Source organism: Apostichopus japonicus, chromosome 8 (genome assembly GCF_037975245.1).
Source record: "Apostichopus japonicus isolate 1M-3 chromosome 8, ASM3797524v1, whole genome shotgun sequence".
NCBI lineage: Eukaryota > Metazoa > Echinodermata > Holothuroidea > Aspidochirotida > Stichopodidae > Apostichopus > Apostichopus japonicus.
This window is the reverse complement of record NC_092568.1, coordinates 41,934,184-41,961,475: the sequence shown is the minus strand read 5'-3', so window position 1 is coordinate 41,961,475 and position 27,292 is coordinate 41,934,184. Positions and strand designations below refer to the sequence as shown.

General features: G+C 37.2%; 1 protein-coding gene across 1 annotated transcript; it reads right to left on the bottom strand.

Moving 5' to 3' along the window:
- Positions 1–392: 392 nt before the first annotated feature.
- LOC139972075 (gamma-aminobutyric acid type B receptor subunit 1-like) lies at positions 393–27,292 on the bottom strand. Its single transcript, XM_071978976.1, has 20 exons — positions 26,887–27,292; positions 24,759–24,896; positions 23,323–23,496; positions 21,421–21,519; positions 20,152–20,217; positions 19,482–19,679; positions 17,946–18,197; positions 12,839–12,899; positions 11,485–11,677; positions 10,649–10,851; positions 10,203–10,280; positions 9,315–9,483; positions 8,469–8,598; positions 8,078–8,185; positions 7,299–7,421; positions 5,711–5,857; positions 5,309–5,497; positions 4,304–4,381; positions 3,752–3,850; positions 393–3,124 (listed from the first exon to the last, which is right to left on the bottom strand). Exons 1-20 carry the CDS (start codon positions 27,226–27,228, stop codon positions 3,062–3,064), a joined length of 2,910 nt encoding a protein of 969 aa, XP_071835077.1. The 5' UTR covers positions 27,229–27,292; the 3' UTR covers positions 393–3,061.

Genomic DNA, 27,292 nt, shown 5'->3' with positions numbered 1-27,292 from the left:
GAAACTGGAAGAAACCCGGAAGAAACAGATTTCTTACAGTTTCTTCCACGTCCCCGGAAGAAATAGGTTTCTTTCGGAAGAAACCGACCCCTGCTTTTTAGTAATGATTTTAACCAAGAATCTTTATAGGTCCAGTCAAAAATGTCAAAACTTGCAAATAAAAGTGCCACAGTAGGCAATTGATAGTTTACTTATTACTGAACAAAAAAGGAATGAAAGCTGCCAAAGACATTTAAGTCATTATCTTATTAGTGTTGATACAAAAAAATGTAATTTAATATTGCCACAATAAACAGACATAATCTTTACCCGGGTTTTTTCATATTTCTTCCAATCTAGCTAAATTGTCTATCACATTCTGGAAGTTTAGCTAAAATGTATTAGATTGACTATTTTTGCTGGTGAACTGAACCAAATCTCAGATGCAATGTAAATTGTGATGCTTATCAACTAACATTAACAGAAGTTTGCTAGCATATTGTTATTCCATAGTACGGTCACTTTTGTTTTAATGTTGATTTATCAGGAGCTTTGAAGATTTGAACAAGAACTCAATTGTGAGTGTGCAACCTAACATCCTCAATCTTCAGTGTTGGTGCTTATCCATACAGATAATGCAATTACTTCAATTTAGCATTTTCTTTAGCAAACTTGCATGAAGCCCTGTCCCTATTAATTATGACAATTTGAAAACTGAGCATGACTTCATTACGCCACCAGCAATTTCATGCCATAGATGAAGATTATCTGGGAAAACGCTTTCAAATATAGAATTCATGCCTACTTGACTGCGATGCATAGCCTGTAAGCCTATGTCAAGTCACCAGAGATATATTTACTAGGTGATGAATTAAGAATAGTTTAATCAAATATTAGGGAACAAGATACAATTTGTTAATGAAGATTCATGCTATATATGTACATTAAATATACTCATCTAACAAATTAGAAATGTCATAATGTTATTTTCCTAACGTTTTTATAAATGTTCGTTTTGGGAGCAATTATGGTGGTGTCTTTGTGTAATAAAATACTTGATTATTGATAGGTTATAAATAACGTTTTTGGTAACATGTAGCCTATCTTGAAAGTAAATCAATATAAAAGACATATGTTTGGTGTAACACTCTCTATATATTGCTAAAACATTTAGACTAATTTAAACAATAATTAGCACAAAATATACAATTAATAAAAGCAGATTCATACAAATAAATATATTAAGCACAATCAACTAACGAAACAGAAATTACAAAAGGTTCATTTGTATTAACGTTTTAATGTTAAGCTATAACAGTATAGATTAAATTTAGACGAATTACTTAAAAACATAGGTGGCTACAATTAAACCAAACATAATTGATTGCATCATGCTTTGCCTCCGACAACAATATACATTACTTCAATAAATCCTTTTCCAATATGTTGAAGGGAGAGGTAGAAAGGACAACAAAAGTAACCCAATAACTGCTGTATTTCATTAAATCATACCACACGCATTTCACTCTTAATATTTCTGTCAGACACATTACTCAATGGAAAGCCATACTTTGTAAAGAATAAGCCTAGTTCAAAATAATTCCAAAGACGGTAAACTGTAAAAAAAAAGAGGATAATATCATTTCCCTTTCACTATAGCATACTGCGTCCAATTAATCTTCTGTTCAGAGGCAGCAAAGCAATTATGCCATTTCTATGAACGATAGCTTCATGTTGTTTTTAAATGAGATTCCTCTTGAGAAATTACGATTTGCGTTTCTTGGCTCATAACACGTGGGTACAACTCAAGATTTTACCATGCAAAATCCTTGGGTAAGGGTTACATAAATTTTTCTTCAGATGTAATAGCGCTTTTCAAGCAAGTGCCACCCACCAATGTCTCGTAGTAAAGCAGTCAATGCTGTTTATTACTAAATGAAACCACCTTAGCTCAATAAGATCCACATCGTAACTTAGTTCATCACGTTCAAACTGGTTCGATAATCTGTCAATGAGTACAATACGTTTATATTTCCCCTTATAAATAATGCACAATAATGAATAATTATAACAAATAACATTTGGTAACATGAAACAAAATATAGAGTAAGATTGACAACAATTACATTCTTAATGATAATAACGCTCAACTTGCAACCATTGCCGGGCAAAACTAACCGCATGACAAACTGCGACATACAGGGGCTTACAGTGGCTTTCTGTGGTTTACTGCGGCTTTCTGGGGTTTACGGCGGCTTTCTGGAAAATGTATAAATATACCGACAAAATGATAACCCATGGAGAATACTCTTCAAAGACGATACTCTAAATCAAGATACTCTAACAAATAAGCAAAACAACAAATGCACAATAGGCAACAATAATCACAGGCACAAGCATATAGCAATATCACATTAAAAGCAAATATCAATAATGTGATATTAAAAGAGGTATTCAGTTAGGATATCTAGCCCTTTAATGCCTATATATAAAACAAATAGGATCCTAACATACTACTAAGGATTTCTGATACGAGAGCACATGCGACGCCACTCTGAACCAGGAGAGGCATGACGCATGTAACTCCCATAATACGTAAGTATGCATCGATTACGTAAGTATGCAAAGCAAAGATGCGTGTATAAAAGGTCGCACCCTAAACACCTTTGGGAGAGGGCAGCATTGACTTTTGCCCGACCTCGACCAATTTCCCTTTAACCACGCTAAGGAAAAAATACACATCGGTAACGATGACAACTAAATGAATTACTGTAGCCATGAATCTGAAGAAGAGTGGTTTTAGACATATCTATCAGATCTATAAGATGGTGCTGTTGACCTTTGATTAGTGTTGGCATTTGCTTAGTACAAAAGCATTTCTCCAAACATGTACAAGTATTGTGGTATATACATTAACAGACAAGCCTAAGTAACAGTGCAGTTTGACTAAAGTATTTGTGCGACTAAATATTGTAATTTTACAAGAATATCAAAGGTCCGTCTAGGGTTCTACGGTTCATGAATCCTCGAATTCTGACACAGCTCTGGTCACCAGCAATCTCTGAATATTTTGCTCCTTGTCCTATATTTTCTCGCTTTGGCTTCCCCGAGCTGCCTTACTATTCTTGTGAACAATGTGTTGTAGCTACAATAGATGGAAATGAAGATAATAGATAAACATTATGCCAATAAATTACAAAAAATTAAAAGCTGATGAAAAGACTTTAATACAACTAATTACATATTTGTGATTAATTGAATTATTGTAAAAAAACAATGCTATTTCGACTACTTTTATTATTGGGGATTTTTGTTTAAATTTTCAGGACACCAAAATAGGGGGAAAACACTAAATATACCTCATAGGAAAGAACACAAAGAATTTACATTAGTGGATTGCAGTTTGGGTTAAAGGTCGAAAGTTTTTCGTTTGTAGCAAAACAAACATATTCTAGTTAATTGATGTTCCGTTTTTAACAAGTTTGTCGAATGACACATTTTGTTCAACGATTTATTTATAAAGATATTAGTCTTTGAAACTAATACTTATCCGATTATAAAGAATAAATGTGGTTCTAAGCCTATGGGACTATACATCATATTTACATTTTTTCTGTACCTTTTATCAAATTGTCTTACACTGCATGTGTAGAAAATATCTCCAATTGATCTTTTTCGTATTAATAAAGTGGTGAGAGTAATCGCTCATCTCGCTTGAAATAAGCGTTAGAGAAGGATTTAGGACCGGAAAAAGAAGGAAAAAGAAGCTTACTTTTTCGTATTGAGCTCTGAGGCGAGCATTTTCTTCCATCTCCTTCTTCGAAAGGTTTAAACTGTTGCGAATATTGTTTTTACGACTGTGGGAGGTAGACTGTGAATGAAAAGTTAATAACAAGTAAATAAATAAATAAAAATCCAAAATATATCTTTTGATGACAAGGAAAATGAAAAAGTGACAGAAATTACTTACCACTGTTTAAGACTACTAGAAAACTTATTTTCTACCAACATATTCTACCTAACTGTATGTCTACAAAGAAAATACAAGGTATCATTTGTACAGACGAAGGCAAGAAACGTTACATTCTACAAAATAACAACAGTATAAATGTTTAAAAAACGTCTGAGGTAATATTGTAAGACCACATACTCCAATTTAGTAAGCTCACTAGTAAAACCCTGTACAAATTACATTGTCCATAATGTCACTGGGCAATTATTCAAAATCCTTCGCATGTAAACCGTTATTTAGAAATAGCTCAGTGCTAAAAGTTAACAACATATTTTGAAGATTGACAAATTAGAAAAATCACAATTAACTTACTGGGTGGGAGTCGCCAGACAGTCCTTCTAAACTTGTATCTTGACTAGACGAATCTGCCATTTTCATCAGAAGCAGCAGCTAAATATACAATGAGAACAATGAAGGCAAAACATGAGGGCTTAAACATGATGTGAAATGATCTCATAATTAGAGTACACCTTGTCAGTCGTGTAATCTTCAGAATCCATATTATCAATGAACTGATGATTATTATTTATTAACACAAACAAGATCCAATATTGAGTTTCTTCTATTTAACCAGCCAGCTAACCATCACAATTTTTGTATTTTGTATTGACGAGGATGACGACGACGAGGATGACGAAGACGAAGACGATGATTATGACGATGAATATGACTATGAAGATGACGATGACGATGTCTATAAAGAAGACGATAACGATGACGATAACACTAACAAAGACGATGACGATTCCGACGATGACGATTACGATGACGACAACGATGACGATGATGATGATGATGACAACGACGACGACGATGATGATGATGATGATGATGATGATGATGATGATGATGATGATGATGATGATGATGATGATGATGATGATGATGATGATGATGATGATGATGATGATGATGATGATGATGATGATGATGATGATGATGATGATGATCAAGATGATGATCAAGATGATGATGATGATGATGATGATGATGATGATGATGATGATGATGATGATGATGATGATGATGATGATGATGATGATGATGATGATGATGATGACAATGACGATGAGATGACAACGATGATGATGAGACGATGATGATTAGATGACGACGACGTCGTAGAAAGGTAATAAACATTTGTCATGCAGCAACAAATAAGAACTACTCAACTACATAGTAATCGTAATTGTCTCTTTCACTTTCGAAGACAGAACTCAAAGTGTTGATGACGTTCCCTCTGAATTCAATACAATAAAAGTATGAGGGAGATAACCACTTCAGGGTATGCAAATATAAATATTTAGATGATCTTACCTTTGGGATGAAGAGCATCAGTACAGTCATGCTGGTGCAACAGATGATGAGGGTAGATGAGAATGCAAATGCACTGATCGGATCACCATCCAGAAGAAAGACTAATACAAGACCACAAATACTGAACAAGATGATGTTGTAGATACAGACAGCCACCTTCTTACCCTCAGCCACTGTATTTGCGGTGCCCTAAAAGTATAAGCAAGATATGACAAATATTACCACATTAGAATATTATAAAATGGTTTACACTTTGCTTTCAAACGCACAACAACAAACGCATGGAGTATTGTTGACAAAATATGTGAATGTCTTGTTAGACAAACTGTTCATCTGGTCGCAGTTAATTTTGCTTAATTTAATAAGTTACTGAACACATAATAAATATTTTAAATGGTTCACCTGCAAAACTTCGAACGACAGGAATGAACCGGCCAGAAGCAACACGGCTTTGTCAACTAGAAGCATCGCATGGGGTATCCAGCCATCACCGTTAGAGTATGTGGTCACATAATACTCTATCACGTGATATGGATCCTTTGGATCAGTCTAAAAAAAAATAGAAAGGTTCATGGTTTCAGTAACAGTTATAATGATTAAAGTGTAAACAACGTCCGTTGTATAGAACAGTACAGCACAGTTCAGTACAGTACAGTGGCGTACAGTGCAATACAGTACAGAACGGTGAGGTGCAGTTCAGTGCAGTACAGTAGAGTACAGTACAGTACAGTAAGCATGATCTTCGGATCATTACCTCGTACTCATCGTTTTCTTCAACCCGGCCCTTCCAACACCCCCAGTCCCTACCGCCAACGGCCCATCCCCGCCCGGCCGGCGAATTTTTTTCCCTGAACCTTTCGGGCAGTGTACGTGGAGTTTAGCCAATCAGAGCGAGGCTGTGTTGATGACATACTACTCAGTAAAGATGGTCAGTCGGGTAAATGCGTCGCTCCAATAACATAAGGTGGAAAACGAAAGACCGCGAGTTTGAGTGGATTTTCCCCCACTTTTTCTCATGTCCAAGAAGTTATGTCCAAGTATTATATTATGAATTGAAAATCGATATTATAAGTAATGTCATGGTTTTAGTGCATGGTCATCTTATATATGTGTACAAATATTGCTGTGTACATGTATGTAAACTGTAAGTACGTAACAAACTACTGTACCAGTACTACAGTACTGAGTACAGTGTCATGTCCATCTGAAGACATTGTAAATTTGTACAACAGACAGCGATCATACATCGCCGTTTTTCAACAAAGAAACCGATGCCAACGTCACGTAAGTTGTGCACAATGTTTCAGTATAATGTCATTATTGCAAGGCCTAAATACCTCAATACTTTCTGCTGTAGTACAATAATTATGTTGACTTATCGAATGTGATTTCCCCCACTTCAACCTTTGGTAAGCACGTAGTACGTCATCAACACAGCCTCGCTCTGACTGGCTAAACTCCACGTACACTGGCCTAAAGGTTCAGGAGAAAAGAAATTCGCGCCCGGCCCACCTTCCGAATCTGGTTCCATTCCAACTGCGTAGTATAAGTTAAAACGTCACTTGTATTGGTGGACTATCTTTTGTGCCAGTATGTTAGACGTGTAAAACATAGAACATGTTTTTAGATGTATCGAAAAAGACGGACTTCTACTGGGTGGTAGGTATGCAATGCCAATACATATTCATGCACATACGTACTTTCTAGAGTGAATGGCACATATACTAGGTGTTAAACATGAAATACCAACATAAATATAGATGATTACCTCTCACCCACAGAGAAAGACAATTCTAATGGGTGGTGGATATATCATACCCAAAATATATTAACGGACATACATTTTGTCCCAGAGGGAACGACTTTTCTAATGAGTGGTGGATATGTAATACCCAAAACATATTAATGGACTACCTCTTGTTATACAGAGGGAAAGACTCTTCTAATGGGGGGTAGACATGTAATGCCCAAACCATATTAACAGACCTACCTCTTGTCCCAGAGAGAAGGTGGTCAGTTCTACTGGGTAGTAGAGATGAAGAATCAGCAGGCAAATGACGTCGATTATAAGAGCAACCCCTATCAGTATGTATATTATCCTCGTATTAAATCTCTGAATAAAGGGATAAGGTATAACTTGAGAATTAATCACCTAATTGACATGTTATGGTCAAAAACCCTCCAAGTTTATCAAATCTTTGTGACAGAAGTAAAAGAATTAAAGCATGAATTATTGAGCTTTTTAGGCAGTGCTGGCGCATCGAAAGGTTGATATTATTTATATTCGATACCCCAATAAATCTCTTTATTAGCCCCCCCCCCACCCCACCCTCCACCTTCCCCAATAAAGTTCGGTTGCTGTAAGGTCTCTTGTTGGTCGTAACTGGAGTCAATGTTTGACCTAAGATAATTAAAGTATGTTGGGTTAATAGTTAATGAGGCTTATTATGTAAACGGTATTTAATTTAAGTTCATTAATAATCTATATTTGTGCATTGTCGGATGTTCAAGACATACATGCGTTCAAGTAATATTGTTTGTATCCGAAAAGAGGCAAGTACTAGTCCAGGCTAAGTTATGAAGACACATAAGTACGCCGAATTCCATTACCTTTCTATACTTACAATACGAGTTTCATCAATATTTAGTTGCTATGAACTATCAGTAAATAAATCGAATGTTCTACCAAATGATAACAGGAATACATTGCCAATTACTATACGACGACTATTGCGCCACATGGTGTGGAGCCCGTGAGGGAAACATTACCTCAGTATTGGACATTGAGATGAGAGACGCCTGGTAGATGAACCATATCTGACCCACCAGAGAAGCCACAACCAACGTAAATCCAACAGAAGTAGATATATTCCGGGCCTGGAATGTAACAAAATAAATAAGTGGACGTTCGAAGAAAGGATTATTTATTAGAGACTTAGGAAGATATGTTTAATAATATTATGTATTCGATAAAGAAGAGTCACCCATCAGATCACTTCATGAGTAACGACACTAACAAACTTACCAAGTAATGTTTTTCATTCATATTAAGTCATCTGTAGATGACACCATCGATCAAGTATCTGTCCAGTTGTTGATCTAAAGTTATCGATAAACATAGCCATATTCTTTAGTCTTTAAGAAACAAGTGCATATTTACTTGAATGAGAAACACGTTTTGTTGATCAGTGATTTGTGGTAGTATTTGAGACTTTGTAATAACCGTCGAAGCAAACATGACCAAACAGCTGCACAGTATTACGTAATCGAAAAGAGGTTGGTACCGTACTCTGTAACAGAAGAGAAATACACTCAATGAATGAAACACACACGGAATAATCTACACCAAAAATCTATGACGGACTGTCGACCCAGAAAGTCGTTTAATCATGAAACCATAAACAAACAATACCATCCTATACACACAGAGAACACTGTTACTACTTTATATCTTAAAGGATTTTGTACCAAAGGAAAAACTGAATAGTGCTATAAATCGGTAGTATGTGCTTTTAGGATTACAGTAAGAACTGAGGATATGTGTAATTCCAACAAATGCAGTTGTTGTGATTTGTTGCACATATCCTCAGTTCTTACTGTAAACCTAATAGCACATGCTACCGATTTATCAGATTTGCCAGCACAATCCAGTATTTACTTTGGTATAAAACTTTAAGATTTAAAGTAGTTACTGTAATCTCTGTATGAATCGGCTGGCAATACCTATTCACCCTCTGTTAGTTTCTATGAACTACGCCAATCCACGTCCAAGCTGAATTGGGTTGCTGCAGTTATACCCGTGTGACATCGAGTTAAGGGAGGCATCATGACAGGATGTGCTTGGTTATTTGAATTATTTGTTTATCGGTCATATGCCTAGATTTGCTTTTAGAACACTATCAAAAACTACCATGTTAGTTTTCGATGTCTCAAAAAAAAGGTTATGATGCAATTGCCGAGAAATTGATTCTATAGAAAGACAAACAAGTGTTTTCTGTTTAAATACCTCTTTCTGAAAAACCATGTTACACAGAAAATGATCGCCAATGTTAACAACATTCCAGACAAAGCTAATGCCATCACTAGGATGTGTAAATATGAAGGTATAAGTCTCTCTATTCTTTCTTTGGTGATTGGTACAGTCACTGAACCATCAAGAGGAACGTTACCGTCACCTAAGAACAAAGAGGAATTTACATAAATGTTTAGAAATAGATAACTTTACCTCAAGTTTATTCTAATTGAAAAGAAAAAAAATCACTACAGCGTGCACCATTTATGTAAAATCATAGCTCACGTTAGTTACAAATACTGGAATGTGACATATTACAGTTGCCACAAAATTAATATTCATTTCTGAAGCAATTGATACATGTCCCGATTGTCACAAAAATCATCTAGGCCTCTATATCAGATGTATCTAAATGAGAATGAGAGTCAACTGGCACCAATAACATAATAATGTTAGGGCGAATGTCGCATTCACGGTTTAAGTAAAGTAAACGGAATGCTCCACTCATCTTCGGATATTTCGATATAGTTACTTGGTAATTTGACTTCCATGCTAATACAAAGGACAACATTGATACTGGAACAGCGGTATCGTTGGACTATACATGACTAATAGACAACGAATGGGAGGAAATATTGTTCATATCGCCTCATACACCACGTGGTTATCTTGTACCAATCATAAATCGGTAAAACCAGACGTCACTATCTCTACCCTTCCCTTTTATATACATATGTTATACCGCATTATGAGCGTTGCACCACTGGTCTGCATCCACACGTAACTCGACCCCTACCTTACCACTCATTAAGATCACATTGTGCATTGGTGTGGATGATCCTTCTACATGAGCTGAGTGAGACTTTCGAAATGAGTTCTTACCTGACCAGATAATTTCGTCTCTCCAAATCATTTCATCAGTAACGGCTGTATATACAGCCACTGGAGAAGGACTAAACACTAGAAAAAAAATAACAGAAAAGTTAAGCGTTTAAAGAAATATTGTATGGAGAGTCAAAAGTTATGACATTAACTTCATCTTTCGTACTATACTGATGGTTAAACCATAAGAGTTCTATTTCAAATACCTTCATTCGAAAGATTCTTAAACTTAATTTGATACCATTTTGATTTTATCAATAAACGAAATATTGCGTAAAGGACAAATATTGTTGTGTAATGGAGCCCACCTAAACATCATATTGTCTCCCAGTATAATGAAGAAGAAAAAAACGATTTATTACCATTAGAAAATCTATTAAATCGGTCACATGATTGTCGCAGTAATTATGTGATATTCCTAAGAATTAAATAAGAAAACAGCAAACCTGCTTTAACTTTACAAATGTAAGGCCTTTCCACCAGACATCTCCCAGCTTTGAAATTAACGATATTCTCGTTACCTAGATCAAGGAAGATACAATCTCCTGAGATATCGTCAGTAAATTTGAAGTTAATCACTCGCTGCATTAGATCCGTCAGGACCCTTTGATCTGAACCTGCGATCCCGCTGACAATAAAACCAACATACCTGAGAAGTGACAAAAAGATGGCATCATTAATAAAAGCAATAAAATAACAAACCTCTCCTCCAACAAAATATTCACCCGCAAACAATTTCCCACAATGACCTATGATGCACAAGCAACCCCCACGCCCAATCGCAAGGAATCACTAAGTCCTTAAGGACCCCATGTAAATGGCTTGATCAGTTTGTACTGTGAATAAGAGGCAACCGTTAATCAGTATAAACTGGAGTGTGTTTTAACACCCTGACACGTGTTAGACCTGTCAGCAGATGTTACTGTGTACCCAATCTTGGGAGTTCCGTGTGGGAATCATTATGTTTCGTGAGTTTGGGAGTTCCGTGTGAGCATCAGTATGTTTCGTGAATCTTGGGAGTTCCGTGTGAGCATCAGTAGTTTTCGTGTCTACAGCCAGGGATATGTTTTCTTATTGTTAGTATGATCAAGTTTTCTCTCGTGAAAAACATCTGTTTATGTGAACCAAAAGATAATCATATATATCGTTGGTCATATCCATAATCAATATCATATTCATTGTCATCACCAGTGAAATCGATGTTACTTACCATCGCTCTTTCTTATACTGATGTTAATACTTACGTATTCATTGTTATTACTTAGTGTTTTAAGATACTTACCATTCAAATGATGACAAATTAAAAGGTAAACTCAATGTTTTTCTCATTAAGTCTATTTCAGTTTCTGATACATCAGCTAAGTACGCATTGTTGTTCTGGCATGAGGTCACTGCCCTGTCCCAGTTTGCCGTCTTGTTGTGAACAAACTGGTAACAATTTCTCTCAAACAGGATCCAATCTAATGGACATTGGCCTAGAAATCGGAAGGGAATGTAGGATATAATAAACAATAACTCATAGTTTCATTTTCAGCAATGATCTGATCAAATGATATGAAGCTTTACTGTACGCCAGTGGCTTTTGGACCGTACACCCATGACAAGATACAACCAAGCGCTTAAAGGCATTGAAGACTCGCCCCAAACCGCGTGCCGCGCTCTGAAAAGTTAACTTTCCGTTGCTTGCAAGTAAAGTTTTCTTCTTGTCGCTACAAGATGCAGACAGTAATGAAACGTGATACCTTGTTATCTTTTATCTAGACCTGAGATGTCCATCGCTGCTATGTACACTGTGTTGTGGGTATTGACCCTAGCTGTCTAATTACCGACGGTAGCAAGCTGTGTGTGTATTTTCTGGGTACGATGGTGGTGTTTAACATTTCTGTTACACCTCATTCGAAACTAGGTCAGATTACCGGCATGAGACTTTTCTTTGTCCGCGAGTCTTCACATCCTTTAATTCAGAGTTCTTATTGTTGTGTCCAAGATGTAATAATCTGTTGAGACATCTCACGAATTGTCTGCACTGTTTCTGAAATAAATTATTACCTTGTAAATCTTCTCACCTTCTTCACATGTATGAACACGATTTTTACCGGGAAAGACAGTTCTTCAAGAACAACGATTAGCCTATCGAAAAGACGTTGGCATGGCGAGTAGATATTAACATTGCGAGATGGTTTGATTTCGATATTTTGAAATGTTTGCATTTAAGTATCTGAAATGATCGCTACGGCAAATTTACTGGTGATGTCACTTCTCGAGTACTACAGCATAGTACAGGACTAATTGTTATATTAATAAAAGACAAAAGATTCTTAGAATTAAAGTAACGCCCAAGGGTAAAATATACCACCATTTCTTCATTGCATGCTAAATGATATTTTTGATACAAACACGCACACGCACACGCATACGAACGGTTATAAGCATTCTTGGTGTCTGCTGATTTTATTGGTGCTTCTGTGGAGCTGCCAAACTTATGAGTCCATCCGCTTTGATAAATAAGCATTAGACTTTCAAAGGATAATTTCCAAAACACTAAAAGTGGCAAAATGGTCGGAACCTTTTTAAACTGCTTTATTTTAATAGACAGTCTGTACATGTAGTATTATTAAGTACTAAAGCAGTCATACCTCTTAACTGTGTGACGTCAGAGTTTCCAAGTCGTTCTCCATTAGAATAACTGACGTCACCCTGTAAAATATGGCGACAGGAGAGGAATGTATGGATAAATTAGTTATCAATGGTTAAAACAGTTCCACCACTTAATGTAGTGGTTAGTACCCGAACCGTCGTGATTTCTTGTTTAAAGTGATTGTTAAGTTGTAAATCATAGATAGAAAGAGAAACAAATCTATGGGTAACAAATACCTGAGATTAATAAACGAATATGTTGCTTTATGTTTTGTAGCGAGTACTTACACTTGCTAGTATTCTAGCATGATTATTACCTGTACGCGCACTGACCATGCTGAGTTTGTACTCTCACTTGTACTCAAGGTGGTAAAATAGTATGCACAGTTCTGTTTTGTTTCTTCTGCTTCAAAAGCCATAACCTGTCAACATCCTTAAGATAGTTTGCTATGATCGACATCAGTATTCTAATCACAGAATGCAGGATATCTTTCTTGTCTTTTCCTCATTGTTTCCCCCCCCCCCCTGTCCTTTTGGTCTTGTCTATCTTTTCTGTGTATTTATATTTCGTGTATTTGAGGCGTTTTGCTTGTCTCTATATGTTCACCAGCTTGGATATTAGTAATTCTGTTTTTCTGTGCCCTTCATTTGTTATTCTACTGTACTGTATCATTTCTATAATAACATATTAAAAATAACTTTGAATTTGAATTTGTATAGGATGTAAAGACAAGAAGGGAATTATTTTAGATATATCGTGTATCTCCATGAAGGGATACCAAGGTGACAACAGACATATATCTGTGTGAAATGATGATACATGCTCAACTCGTCGAAATACCAAAATATGGAAGTTGCAGGATAACTTGTGGAACTATCAGAAGATTTTGTGCAGGATCTAATGACAATAAAGTTAATGTTAAACCAGTAAGCGAGTTCAGAGTTACGAGTGCGCATGCCCGATTCTCACTTGGGGTCAGGTCAACTGAGAATGAAATCCTTGGAAAACGTAAACAATGACAGCTTTTCATAACGATAATCGCACTAAGAATGGGTTACTGCGACATTCGGAATTTATTTCAAGTGCATATTTCGGTGAGTTTAAGACCTAAAAACGTGTATAAAGGAAAAAGTAGGTAACATGGGAACCCCATTCCCGGGAAATTTTAGTCACTCGCGGGAAATTTTGGAGCAGAGATAAAAAATAATTCTTCGTCACTCGCGGGAAATTTTGGAGCAGAGATAAAAAAAAATTAAAAAACAGACATCAAAAACATGAAGAGGGAGGAAGAAAGAAAGAAAGGGAAAAATGAAAAGAAATAAGACGTGTCCGACAATAAAACATCATATGTGAACAATTAAATTAGCACATTAAACTCTATTATTACCGATTTACCGTCAGTCACTATCTGCGGGTCAATATATAGGCCTATGTGTACTACGTGACTTAGGCTACACCAAATATCGAACGTTACTTGGGCTCCCCGAGCCACCCAGACTCCAAATAGCCTGAAGGCTTTACCATCCTTACTATAATTTGGCTAAGCTTATAATTGTTTGAAATCACTTTTCTCAGTCGTCTGCTGCTCAATTAGACTACAATTTTCGGAAAAGACATAATTTTTTTTCTTATTGTCCTAAGGGGGTTTAGTTTTGGTATAATTGTCGCGTTTTGGTAACTTAAGAATAAATCATCTTGAAATATCCATTACAGATTGTTTTTCGCATCGTGAGCTTTGTGTTTTAGGTGATATTTGCGCTCCTTCGTCGACGTAGCGCTGCGGTATAAAAGTTGTTGAAATGAAGGTGGGGCTTATTCGCAGGGCAGCCCTGTGAATAGCCAGACACATACACCTTATTCACAGGGCAGCCCTGTGAATAGCCAGACACAAGTATCTTATTCACAGGGCTGCCCTGCGAATAGCCAGACACATAAATCTTATTCACAGGGCAGCCTTAGACTGGGTTAACGGGCTCAGTAATTTTTGGGGCTATTCGAGTTTGCTTTTGGGCACCAGCTATCTTTTTGAGAGTCTTAATTGGGAGCCACTATATTTTGAGGAATTTATTGGCCTTTGGGATTCCTATCTTAATGCTTTTAGGATTGGTTTTGGGAGCCTAGGGCCTTAAGATTGAACCAGTCTAGCATTAGTACCGCCAACATTAAAATGTCATCCCTCGATCATTTTCACCTTTGTTTTTGCAGAGTGACTGCTCATTTGCATGTAAAGGTGTGGGAGGGGGGGGGGTGTCACACCTTTGACCATACTGCAGGCGCGGCGGAACGGAAAAATTATTGGGGGGGGGGGCTAATGTGTGGAGACTATCTAAGCGAAGCGCCACCATCGGTTGGCGCGGAGCGTACAAGAAAATTTTGGTTTTTTTCAAACCCCCAGATGGCCGGAAACGGCACTTCCCGAGTGTTTTATGCTGCGAATACCTAGCCCTAAAATATGGGTCTCAAGCCTGCAATTTCTCAGATTGCACGTAAAAGTCTGTAAAAACATTGTAATTTGTATATTCGATGGTTTTTTAAGAGAGTAGCTATTACTCGAAGTGTACTCGCAAAGATGTTTTTGAGTGTAGTAAGGGCAGTGGCGGAGCTAGAGTATTGGTCAGGGAGGGCAAGAATGGTCTGTAGGGGCGCTTTCGACACTATCTAAGCGGAGCGCCACCACAGGTTGGCGCGGAGCGTACAGAAATTTTTGAGTAAAGATACTCCCTAGATTGCAGGAAATGACCCTTTCCGGGGCCTTGCTAATTTGCAGATAAACGGAGAATAAATAGGTGTCGTCGCCATTTTGTCGGAAAATTACACCAACAGAATATGACAAATGTCAATAGGTATATGAGAGCGCAATAAAATAGTCAAAAATCGCGAATAAGTAAAAAGTAGTGAAAAGCTGAAAAGGGCGCCAGCAGTCCATTTGAGTCCGTCAGGGGGGAGGCATCCGCCCCCTGACTGAATATATGGACGCTCCGCCACTAAGTAAGGGGATGTTGGAGAACTGGCTGAAATGAGGCAAGTCATTGGCCTAAGACGAAGTTGTGTTACGCTTACCGGTACTCACACTCACTGCTTCCACTTTTCACGGGGCGTGAAGACGCGGTTGGGGTGACAATGTGGTCTATAGCCAGGGGACGGGCCGAGGGTCCCCCAGCAATTACTAAAATTATTACACCTATAGAGTATACGTGTGCATCGGACAGATCGACAAGTATGCATTGAAAAATGGGCAGATGCACGTTTCGGAGCCTTGGTAAATATTGGGGGGGCTTATCATGCATTTGCCCCCTCAACTTTTTTATTGGGGGGGCTGAGCCCCCCCCCCAAGCCCCCCCGGTTCCGCCGCCACTGCCATACTGGCTTTCAGGCAATATCGGCTTTTGGGGAATCCCTTAAAATAAGCTTTTAAACTTGAACTGCTGGGCTCCAAAAATTAGCTTATGAAGTGGCTAAGACTATTTGGGCCCAAAAGGTTGGCTTTTTCAAGGCCCCTAAACTGACTGGTATCAATAGCAAAACCTAACAAACCTATTTTCAAAATCGTCACAGCCCTGCGAATACGGTGTCTGTGTACGTTATTCGCCGGGCTGCCCTGCGAATAATCACTTCGTTAAATGAAACGAAGTTGTACAGTTTGTAGATGTAGGCCTACACGCCACGGCAGTAGCGGGACAATTAGTAAGTGATTGGTGAGTTGTGTGATCGGCCCTTCAATTTGCAAGTGAACATGTGCCTCAAACAGTGAGCGAATTATGTTATTCTCGGATTCGGTGTGACCGGGACGTCACCGTACACACATTATCCTTAGCTATTCTCGAATTCAGGAATTCAGTGTGACCGTGACCATTTTTAGCCATAACCATATGACTTTTCAAGAAGGACAGTACTGTAAATAGTCTACTGGGGTTAAGTGTTCTACTGAAAAATCTTGCATAAAAAGCTTTGTAGTTTTCAATGGTATACACAGTATGCTATGAACAGTGAATGCTTAGTGATAGCCACAGTAAAGAGACAACATGTTACTGACTACTGTATTTAGCTTGACAGGTACCAAATTTCATCTGTTACATTACCTGAAGGGTGCAGACTTAGTTGCAGTGAATGTAGATATATGTTCTCATTTGTTACATTGTCTGAAGGATGTAATGACATCTTTGTCATTACATGACAAAGATGTAATGTCATGTAATATTGGTCATGAAATATTGGTTATGAAATATTGGTCAAAAAATTGACCAATATTTCACCGCCTCCCTGCCACAGGCACTGCCCCTAATTCTATCTAATAATGCCTCTTCACCTTTCAGTCGGTACAATTTCACAAAGAGCAGCCATAGTTACAGCCATAACAGCCATAACTATACAACCACAGTATATTGGCATATTTTATATGCGGGTATATCTGCTAGTCTTTATAGTCCGTCATCAGTCTTTGCTTCAGTTCAATGTTATCAATACTGGTAAAATAATGCGCAATATCAATGAACATGCAAGGCGGCCATTTTTTCATTGCAAATTCGCCTTCCCATGCAAGTGGCAAATCCGAAAAAGGATCGACAGGGTCTCTCCTTCAACCTGAAGTACCGATGCGTAGTCATCTGCCTTTTCATTTCGCCATCTGCTATGTTAACTTCAGCAATGTTCATCTGAACGGCAGCATACGCTAAAGCAACCAACTCTTCTTTTCGGCCACTCATCTTCAACTTTCGTTTCTTTAAAAATTCCTTCAGTCTGTCAACTTTCCAAAGTTTAAACTGTTCCAAACTTGTAGAAATATCCATCCCGAAGCGAAAAAAACAGTAAATTTAGACGTAAGCTATGCGATTTCTAATGTTTGCTGTAGGTGCTCAGTTAGCGTGGTTACGCGAACAGACAACTCTCGTCTCAACGAGAGTATTCTTATTTGACCTGTTGACCTCGATTGCGCAATGCAACTCTGAACTCGCTTGTTCTAACTACAATGAAGTATATTAACAACTAAAGTGGAAGAGCGCCGTCATAATGGACCACCGAATATTCGCATATCGACTTGGTCTAACAATTCTTCAGAGAGATGAAAACAACAATTATCTGCTTGAAGATTTGAATAGTCAACTTACAGAAGCACCAAAGAAATCAACCTTTGCTAATCCATCAAATAAGTGATTGTATAGCTCGTTGTCCATGTAGGTGAAATCTTCAAGATGTTTGGTTTCATTTGAGTCGAGAAGCATCTTCGCGGTGTAGTTGAGTGCTAATCCTATAGCCCAGACTGAATCATAAGTGTAGGCCATGTAGTTATTAGCGGTGTAAGCGTTATACTGAGGATAGTATAAGCGCGTTCCAATCTCTTCTAAAAACTCAGCGGGGGTCTATTGAATCGAAAATAACAAAGAAGAAAAGTATTACGTCATATGACCGATAACATGCACGCGGAGTCACATTCGTGCTTACTATCTTTGTGACATGTGGCAAATCTGATAAATATTCACGTACCGCTTTAGATGAAATACATGATGAGTTTAAAGACTCCCTTCAGTCAAAATATTGTATCGAATACCACAATTTTATGACAAGACTATATAATAGCGTACAGCTTTACTTGTCGTGCACTACATATGAAATAACATTTGAACACAATGTAAGGCTCCCCTGATAGGACGTGTAAACTGTGATACCTTCCAAATGCACCACATCTTTGTTGCTCGTCACGAGCATGTCTATACAATTTAGAGCACAGATAGGCAACGTGCGGCTCGCGGGCTGCAAATGGCTATCTCGCAAATGTCCTGCGGCACACGAGACATTTCTCAAATCCCCGTTATACTGTTGCTCTCTAAATTTTATATCGCAACATTTTTTTTCAACTATAAATCACTGAATGACCGAAGGAACAAATACATGAAATATGTATACTTTGGGGAGTTTGCATAAAGGGCCTTTTTGTGATAGGATACACAATTATAGGCCTAACTGTGATAGGATACCCAAATAACAGGCCCAATTGTAACATCATACTCAAATAACAGGCCTAACTATGATAGGACACAGAAAATAGCAGGCCTAACTGTGATTGGATACACAAAATAACAGGCCTGTGATATGATACACAAAATAACACGCCTAACTATGACAGGATACAGAAAAATACAGGCCAAACTGTAAGAGGATACACAAAATAACAGGCCTCACTGTAATAGGATACACAAAATAACATGCCTTATTGTGAAATCATACACAAATAACAGGCCTAACTATGATTGGATACATAAAATAACAGGATTAACTATGATATGACACAAAATAAGAGGCCTGACTATGATAGGACACAGAAAATAACAGGCCTATCTGTGATTGGATACACAAAATAACAGGTTTAACTATGATAGGATACACAAAATAATCCTAACTGTGATATGATACACTCATTAACATATGAACGATGCTCACATAGATTTTTTTATCCAATGTATGTAATATTTCCATGGGAGTAAGAACAAACTTAAATGAGGCCCGCGTTTTGAGTGTTTTTGGTTTCAATGGGGACTGCAAGATGAATTTCGTGCCTACCCAAAGTTTTGAGGATGGCTGAATGTGTTTCTGTTACAAATAAATAAACACACATGGTACGAAACATGACAAAATACAATACTAACTGTTCCGGCAACTGTTGTTCTGTCCAATGGGCTGATTACGGACACATCGATTCCTAGAATTAGGGACGATTCAACAATCTGGGACATTTCCTCTTCTGAACAATCCACTTTATCGTCCTGAAGCTGCCACCAGTTATTCCTGTACCAATATGGTAGCACCCATACTTTATCATCTCCATAGAAACCGACTTTGTAAGCCTGTATTAGTGAAATTGAGTTTGTAATATAAAAGTTTACAAACGGTGTATAATGAACTTTATAATCAGGTATATAATATATGAAAGAAGAAGTTATTCAATTAATGTGTTTATGAGAACGGAAACACCCATGAGCCCGTTTGGAGTAAGAAACAGAGGAGAGATGTGTACATATACATGACATTGTGCGTAACCAGCTATGTATATATATATATATATATACACATAGGTGAATATATTGAATATATTGAATATATATATATATATATATGTGGATTTTGGACCCCTGTCAATTGTCATAGGCAAGCAACATTCCATTTTTGTTAACTACTCAGTACTTTGCTATATAATAACAGTTTTAAGTGTAATGCTTCTGTAAAGAGTATATTATACATACGGCTTGCAGTTGAGAAACAAAAAGTTTTTTTTCGATCTGATAAAAGCATCGATTTTAATATATCGATTCTCCTTACCTCGCAAAATATAACTCTGGCAAGACTTTCTATAACGTATGAAAATATGATCCTTACATCTTCTTTCTGTAAAAGAAGGAGAGCAGTAAAAAATGTGTTCTCCGGATGATTTCATATTGAGATTTGCCGTTCTGTCGCGAAAGAGATATATGTAATGGAAATTTATCGAATGTATGGAAATGCATCATGAAAGTAAATTTATCTTTTATTTATTAAGTTTGCCTTAACTCATATCACATGTGGCAAGTGGGTTGACCTCAAACCATCCTTTCAAGTACATATTAGTACAGACATCCCACCCAGCATGCAGCAAGTGGGTTGACCTTAAACCAGCCTTTCAAGTACGTATTAGTACAGAGATCCCACCCAGCATGCAGCAAGTGGGTTGACCTTAAACCAGCCTTTCAAGTACGTATTAGTACAGAGATCCCACCCAGCATGCAGCAAGTGGGTTGACCTTAAACCATGCAGCATTTGAAGTGCATATTAGTACACAGATCCCATCGAAAATGTGGCAAGTGGTTGACCTTATACCAACTATTCAAGTACGTATTAGTACAGAGATCCCTTCCAGCATGTGGCAAGTGGGTCGACCTTAAACCAGCATTTCAAATACGTATTAGTACAGAGATCCCATTTAGCATGTGGCAAGTGGGTCGACCTTAAACCAGCATTTCAAGTACGTATTAGTGCAGAGATCCCATTTAGCATGTGGCAAGTGGGTCGACCTTAAACCAGCATTTCAAATACGTATTAGTACAGAGATCCCATTTAGCATGTGGCAAGTGGGTCGACCTTAAACCAGCATTTCAAGTACGTATTAGTGCAGAGATCCCATTTAGCATGTGGCAAGTGGGTCGACCTTAAACCAGCATTTCAAGTACGTAGTAGTGCAGAAATCCCATTTAGCATGTGGCAAGTGGGTCGACCTTAAACCAGCATTTCAAGTACGAATTAGTACAGAGATCCCAGTTAGCATGTGGTCCATGAAATGAACCCACTATGATCCCATTAAGTATATATGAAAGGGGTGTGACTCCGCGTGGTCGTTATAACTATGTTTCAGAAGAATTTGAATTCGCCCGATCCAATGAGGATTGCGTTACCACGATTGACCCTATGAGACCCTGTCGGTGATCCTGTGTATTTTTACAGCTATTCTTTGAACATCAGCCCGCATGGTGTCAGACCTATATATTATATGTAATGATGGCAGAATATAGTTTACAAATTCATATATTGATAGATAAATAGATGTTTCAAACTTACTTGCAAATTTTCAATTTGATTTTGGGCCTTGTTACTGACTACCTCGGTAATGACCGTAGCGTTAAACTCTGTCACACGAGTGATGAAATTGCGCTGAACCTGCGAATTCAGAAACGAAAATCATAGCTATGGGTATAACAAGAAGAACTATGTAAACTTACAAAATGGCATTAGTATATGAATATCAGATATAAACTAGAAATTGATAACATTTCCTCTAAATTTGTGTAGATTTAGTCAGTTCAATTAGTAAAACTCTTATTCTCATTTAGATCTATAATTTGTTATTTTACAGATCGAACGTACCGATTTTTTTTTTCTTCGTCGAGAACCTATGACTCTTATTACTCAAAACGGAGTTTTGTTTGCCAATCATGAATTAGATCGTACACGTTCTGATGAGCATGTCACTTGAAAAAAGCTTTTAGAGGGTTCTATTGATGCTATGAATCAATGTAATCATGCGTATAGTCATATGAATCAAAGGATTTTTCAAGTGAAACCAAACAGAAGCATCGCTGAATAGTTCTGCAATAAAGAAAAAGGTGACTCCGTTTAATCAGTATTAGGCTGCTCTTAGCACACGCTTTGAAAAAAAATCACGTAAAAAGCAAACCATGGATGTACCTAAATATCAAAACCAGCATTATTTTTAGAAATATTGTTAGAAATATCAAACAATAAATTGTGAAGTTGCGTGTAAGTCCTTAAAATATCTTTCTGAAAATTAACCGTTTTGTCGAGAAACACCAGTCAATTAAAAAACGGTAAAATAAATGTTTTACGGGAACTCTGTACAATACTAGAAATTTACGTCAAAATATGAAAATACTGTTTTTAAGCTACATTAAAGCCCTTGTATTTATCAGAACAGTGTTTCGTTAGTTGGTTCCGATAATCCGAAGTTTGACGCTTCAATACTTGTACGGTAACTTAGTGCATCTCATATTTGTGGCAAATTTCATGTTTGTTAAGACCTTTTTTTTCAAGATGGAAGAGAGTGGCTGCACACAATTTTATTTTAAGATTTATGACATTATGCTATTATCTCGTTAAAACGGTTTATTATTCAAATTAAAACCCTTACAAAGATTGCAAAACTGCTTTATTTACATTGTAACTGTTTCGGTAGGTTAGTGTTTCACGACAAAACGGAAACGGAGTTTCTTGCCGGTGGTTAACTATTGTAAGTCGTCATAGTGATGTCCTTTCTACATATCCGTAAGTATACCTCTGTTGCCAAGCAACATTATATAATGTTAGCGAGTGCTGCCAATACGTGTCTGTCGCGGAACTGAATAGGCCTATTGTACGCAGTGCATGGCACGGGATGTATGTGTTTATTCGGAATCGACAAGACTCAGAGAGATCAAGTGTCAGTGCCAGATAAATAAAACAAGGTGATAATAAATTTCACTTACCTTCCAAATATATACAACTATAAAATACCATTGGAATATTTCAATTATAATTATATTACTACAGTATTTCTCTTCATTTCTCATTATTTTAGTTCATTAATTTCAAGTAGAATATGTGATAATTATGGAAGCTTTGATACAATTTTAAATTTTTATCTCATTTCTTATTGCCCATTCAAAACTTGTAATTTCAAGTTTGAACAGCAAACACGGAATGATTAAAATATCTTTCACAATATGGCACTGGCAGTGCTCTGTGATATTCAAACTGAACTATTAATCACGTGACCACAGCTCGACGAACCGAACACAGTACTGGACATGCGATACGTCTCAAATCTTTCTATTTGCGATAAAAATGAAGTTTATCCTACACGTGAAATATTCTTACCCTTGTGCTCATTCTACAGTCTTATAGAAATATTTCTTTCTTTTTATAAATGGAAAAATTAAAAGTGGGGTGGCGGCGGTGAATAAGTACCTCGAGGAAGCTTTCACTGCTGATCGATAGATACCCCACACGTCGCCATCCATATCTTTTCATCAACCATATTAAAGGGTCGTTGTAGGTGCGTAATGCAATAGGCACGGTTCGGTATACATTAAGATACTTCGAACGGTCTGATAGAGAAGGCGACAGAGCTGAATAAATAACCTGTCAGAAAGATAATAAAGATCTTAAAACCATCCATAGATTTATATATCTATCATGTTCAGCCATGCGTTAAAAGCACCGCTTATTTCTGGAATGAACGCAAGTTAAAGTGTTCGGTTTTCATAATTGGCTCAGTGTCATCATTGATGTGATGCGCGTTATATTCGTCAAATGAATTTACAATCGACGAAGCCTTACAATGCTAGTTTGTATACTTCTAAAATACTAAAGTACAGAATTATGACAGAGGTCGATGCTTAATACAACAATCGGAGGAAATAACAATACTTATGTAAATCACTTGTTAGAACATCAGTAGTGATGAGAGTATAGGCTACATCATGCAGTTTAGCTACCTATGCAGTTAGCTGCCACGGCTACCTCATGCAGTTAGCTGCCACGGCTGCCTCATGCAGTTAGCTGCCACGGCTACCTCATGCAGTTAGCTGCCACGGCTGCCTCATGCAGTTAGCTGCCACGGCTACCTCGTGCAGTTAGCTGCCACGGCTACCTCATGCAGTTAGCTGCCACGGCTTCCTCATGCAGTTAGCTGCCACGGCTACCTGATACAGTTACCTAATGCAGTTAGCTGCTACGGCTACCTCAAGCAGTTAGCTGCCACGGCTACCTCGTGCAGTTAGCTGCCACGGCTACCTCATGCAGTTAGCTGCCACGGCTTCCTCATGCAGTTAGCTGCCACGGCTACCTGATGCAGTTAGCTAATGCAGTTAGCTGCTACGGCTACCTCAAGCAGTTAGCTGCCACGGCTACCTCGTGCAGTTAGCTGCCACGGCTACCTCATGCAGTTAGCTGCCACGGCTACCTCATGCAGTTAGCTGCCACGACTATCTCATGCAGTTAGCTGCCACGACTACCTCATTCAGTTAGCTGCCAAGGCTACCTCATTCAGTTAGCTGCCACGGCTATCTCATGCAGTTAGCTTCCAAGGCTATCTCATGCAGTTAGCTGCCACGGCTACCTCATGCAGCTAGCTGCTACAACACTTCGTTCTTTGCTTTCATTAGACAATGAAAACAACGTTGAGGTTATTTATAATATAGATGATAAGCGCATTATTTGTCTTGTTAGCTTTCTTTGACCATATTTTCACCAACCATGCCTTAAATCGCATCAAAATGTGCTTTCAATATGGATTTAACTTAATGACATTGTATTGTAGATTATATCGTGATTGAATTATTTTCAAAAACAGTCGTTGATATATAATAGTATGAATATTTGAGATATTAGTAATACAATACCGTTATGAGATTCCAGTAAACTGAAGCTGACGAAACCACCATCGCACCGGAAGAACATGGAGGACCAAGTAAAATGATCTTCTTTGGTTCATTGAAGATATGATCAAACAAAATCCTGGGACTTTTACTCGCATCACACTGAAAGCAAAACATGCAAAAATCCATATTAATAACTATAATTGACGAAGCGATATTGATAGGGCAATAAGTTATCATTAGCATTCATAAACATATTAAAATAAGTATTGTTATTATTAATATATGTGTTGGTCTGAATGGAATGGGTGACTCAAATATAGATATCGATGTTCGATATTTCTTAGTATTTCTGGATGTGATAATATTGTGGAAAAAGATTTCCAGTTTAGACAACTATTTTGTGCTTCATATTTGGTCTTCATTCTTGGTACTTGCGTTACATTATTACAGCACAAACTTCGATACTGCACTGCAAAAATTATGGTGTGAAAAGAATGTTGGAGAGGAAACGGAATACCAACATAGTGGGAGGAAAAGTAGAAAACATACTGTGCTAATGTAGAAGGATTTAAGACTCGCCATAAAAAGGATATTTAAACAAGAATCAGATGCAACAGGCGTGCACATGAAAATCCATTGTTCTTCGTTTCATTGACTATTAAAGTCTTTCCAATCCATCCCTATAGAAGCACCCACCTCAGTGCTACCTCTCAAGGCCATGATGAGGTATCCTATTTTGGTAAGGAAGTTACCCAAGATGGAGCCTGGACACAAAACATCTTGATCCACTGTCAATCCATGCCCTTACAGTGTAGCCGTATGATCATGGCAATATTACGTAATGCATTCATAAATGTCCCAACTTCCTAAGATAACGATGGTTAATTGGATTCAAGAGTAAGTCAATGTGTTCTAAGGTAATTAAGAACAGCTTATGATCCCTTCAGAATCAAACCAGGGTAGCGAAATTCTTTACAAGTACGTTAAAAAAAGAAAGTCGGATAGATAATTATACGTAAAATCGACTTAAAAAGGCTCTCGATATACGCGAAGCAGAAAAAGTTAAAGGGAAGATTAAAAGGATTAGGAACCGATACAGCAAGAATTCTCGTAAAACCGTGTACATGAGGCATTAAGAAAACAAAAAGAGCAGAAACAAAAGGCTTAACAGCCAATAAAGAACAATTAATCATTCTGTCTCGTCAGCAATGGTGATAAATAGCTTACATTCTTTAGTGAACTGAACTTTACTTTCGTTGTATCCCAACGAATGAAAAGAGTTAAGTTGGCCAATTTAGTAACAATTAACCTTTGTCGGCATGATTTATATCTATATAAATTATTCTTTTAAAAAATAAAAAATAAAATTAGGATTAGAGACACTATGTATATGTATATATATATATATATATATATATATATATATATATAAAAGATAAACAAGCGAATATTTTTAACAACGACATACTACTATATTTCGGAGTGGTCACCACTCCATCGTCAGGCAATTGGAGTGGTGACCACTCCGAAATATAGCAGTATGTCGTTGTTAAAAATATTCGCTTGTTTATCTTTTATATTATCAGTATGGACCACTACTATTTTATATATATATATATATATATATATATATATATATATATAAATATATATATATATATATATAAATATATATATATATATATATATATTTACGATGTTTGACGAAAAAGAATCGGAACAACCCTTTTGCACATTGTGAACATGTCTATTGTTATGGAATGATAATGGACTTACTCAACAATAGGGTTATCCATAACATTTGCAATATAGAAAATATTACGACTGACCATGTAAGAGTATACCAGTCTGGGTACTGCAAGTCTTTAATTTCAGGAATACAAATATTATTTATAAACATTTCTATATTGGGATGAAAGCATAGTTGCATTAATAAATTGATCTAGGAGTATATTGAGTTCAAAGACCTTATTTCTGTAGCTATTTTGCTATCCGGTGGAAAAAACTAAAAGTATTGTAAAATTAGGACGTTGGATTTTCCTTCGAATTTTTCCTAATGATAATTTGAATTACAATCTCCTTTATGGAACTGTGAAATCGTTTTAACGCGTTATAGGTATGTACTTACCACACATACATACGTACGTACCTGTGAGTCATTCCACAACATCTTGAGCTCATAGTCTGGTAAAATATCTGATCTGTTGTTGATCTGTTCCAGGGCTAGTTCAGCTGCTACCAGACACCCAGACCCGTCCCAAAGACCAGACATGGAGAAAATTCCCCCGATGTATAGAGGTATCTTCTCCTTTAATTCTGAAGAGGCACAGAGCGGAGATGAGCAATTCACATATACTTCATCATTCTTACCAACAACTGGCAAGATTTGACAGAACCAACAAACCACGATACTAAGTCCAAACATATAACGGCTCAAAAGAATTGACATCTTTATAAAATATTTCTGATATTGCTTTAATGCTTTAATCATAACCAAATTGCCATCCTACGGAATAATAAGCCAGAAATCAGTATTGCTACTCTATTTACTCGCT

Excerpts from the sequence above, each read along its gene's own strand:
- LOC139972075 (XM_071978976.1), bottom strand. The coding sequence starts at position 27,228 with ATGATTAAAGCATTAAAGCAATATCAGAAATATTTTATAAAGATGTCA. Across the intron at positions 23,497-24,758 it reads TTTACTGGAATCTCATAACG|GTTATTTATTCAGCTCTGTC; the intron begins GTATTGTATTAC and ends TCTTTCTGACAG. Across the intron at positions 8,599-9,314 it reads ACATGGTTTTTCAGAAAGAG|AGTACGGTACCAACCTCTTT; the intron begins GTATTTAAACAG and ends CTTCTGTTACAG.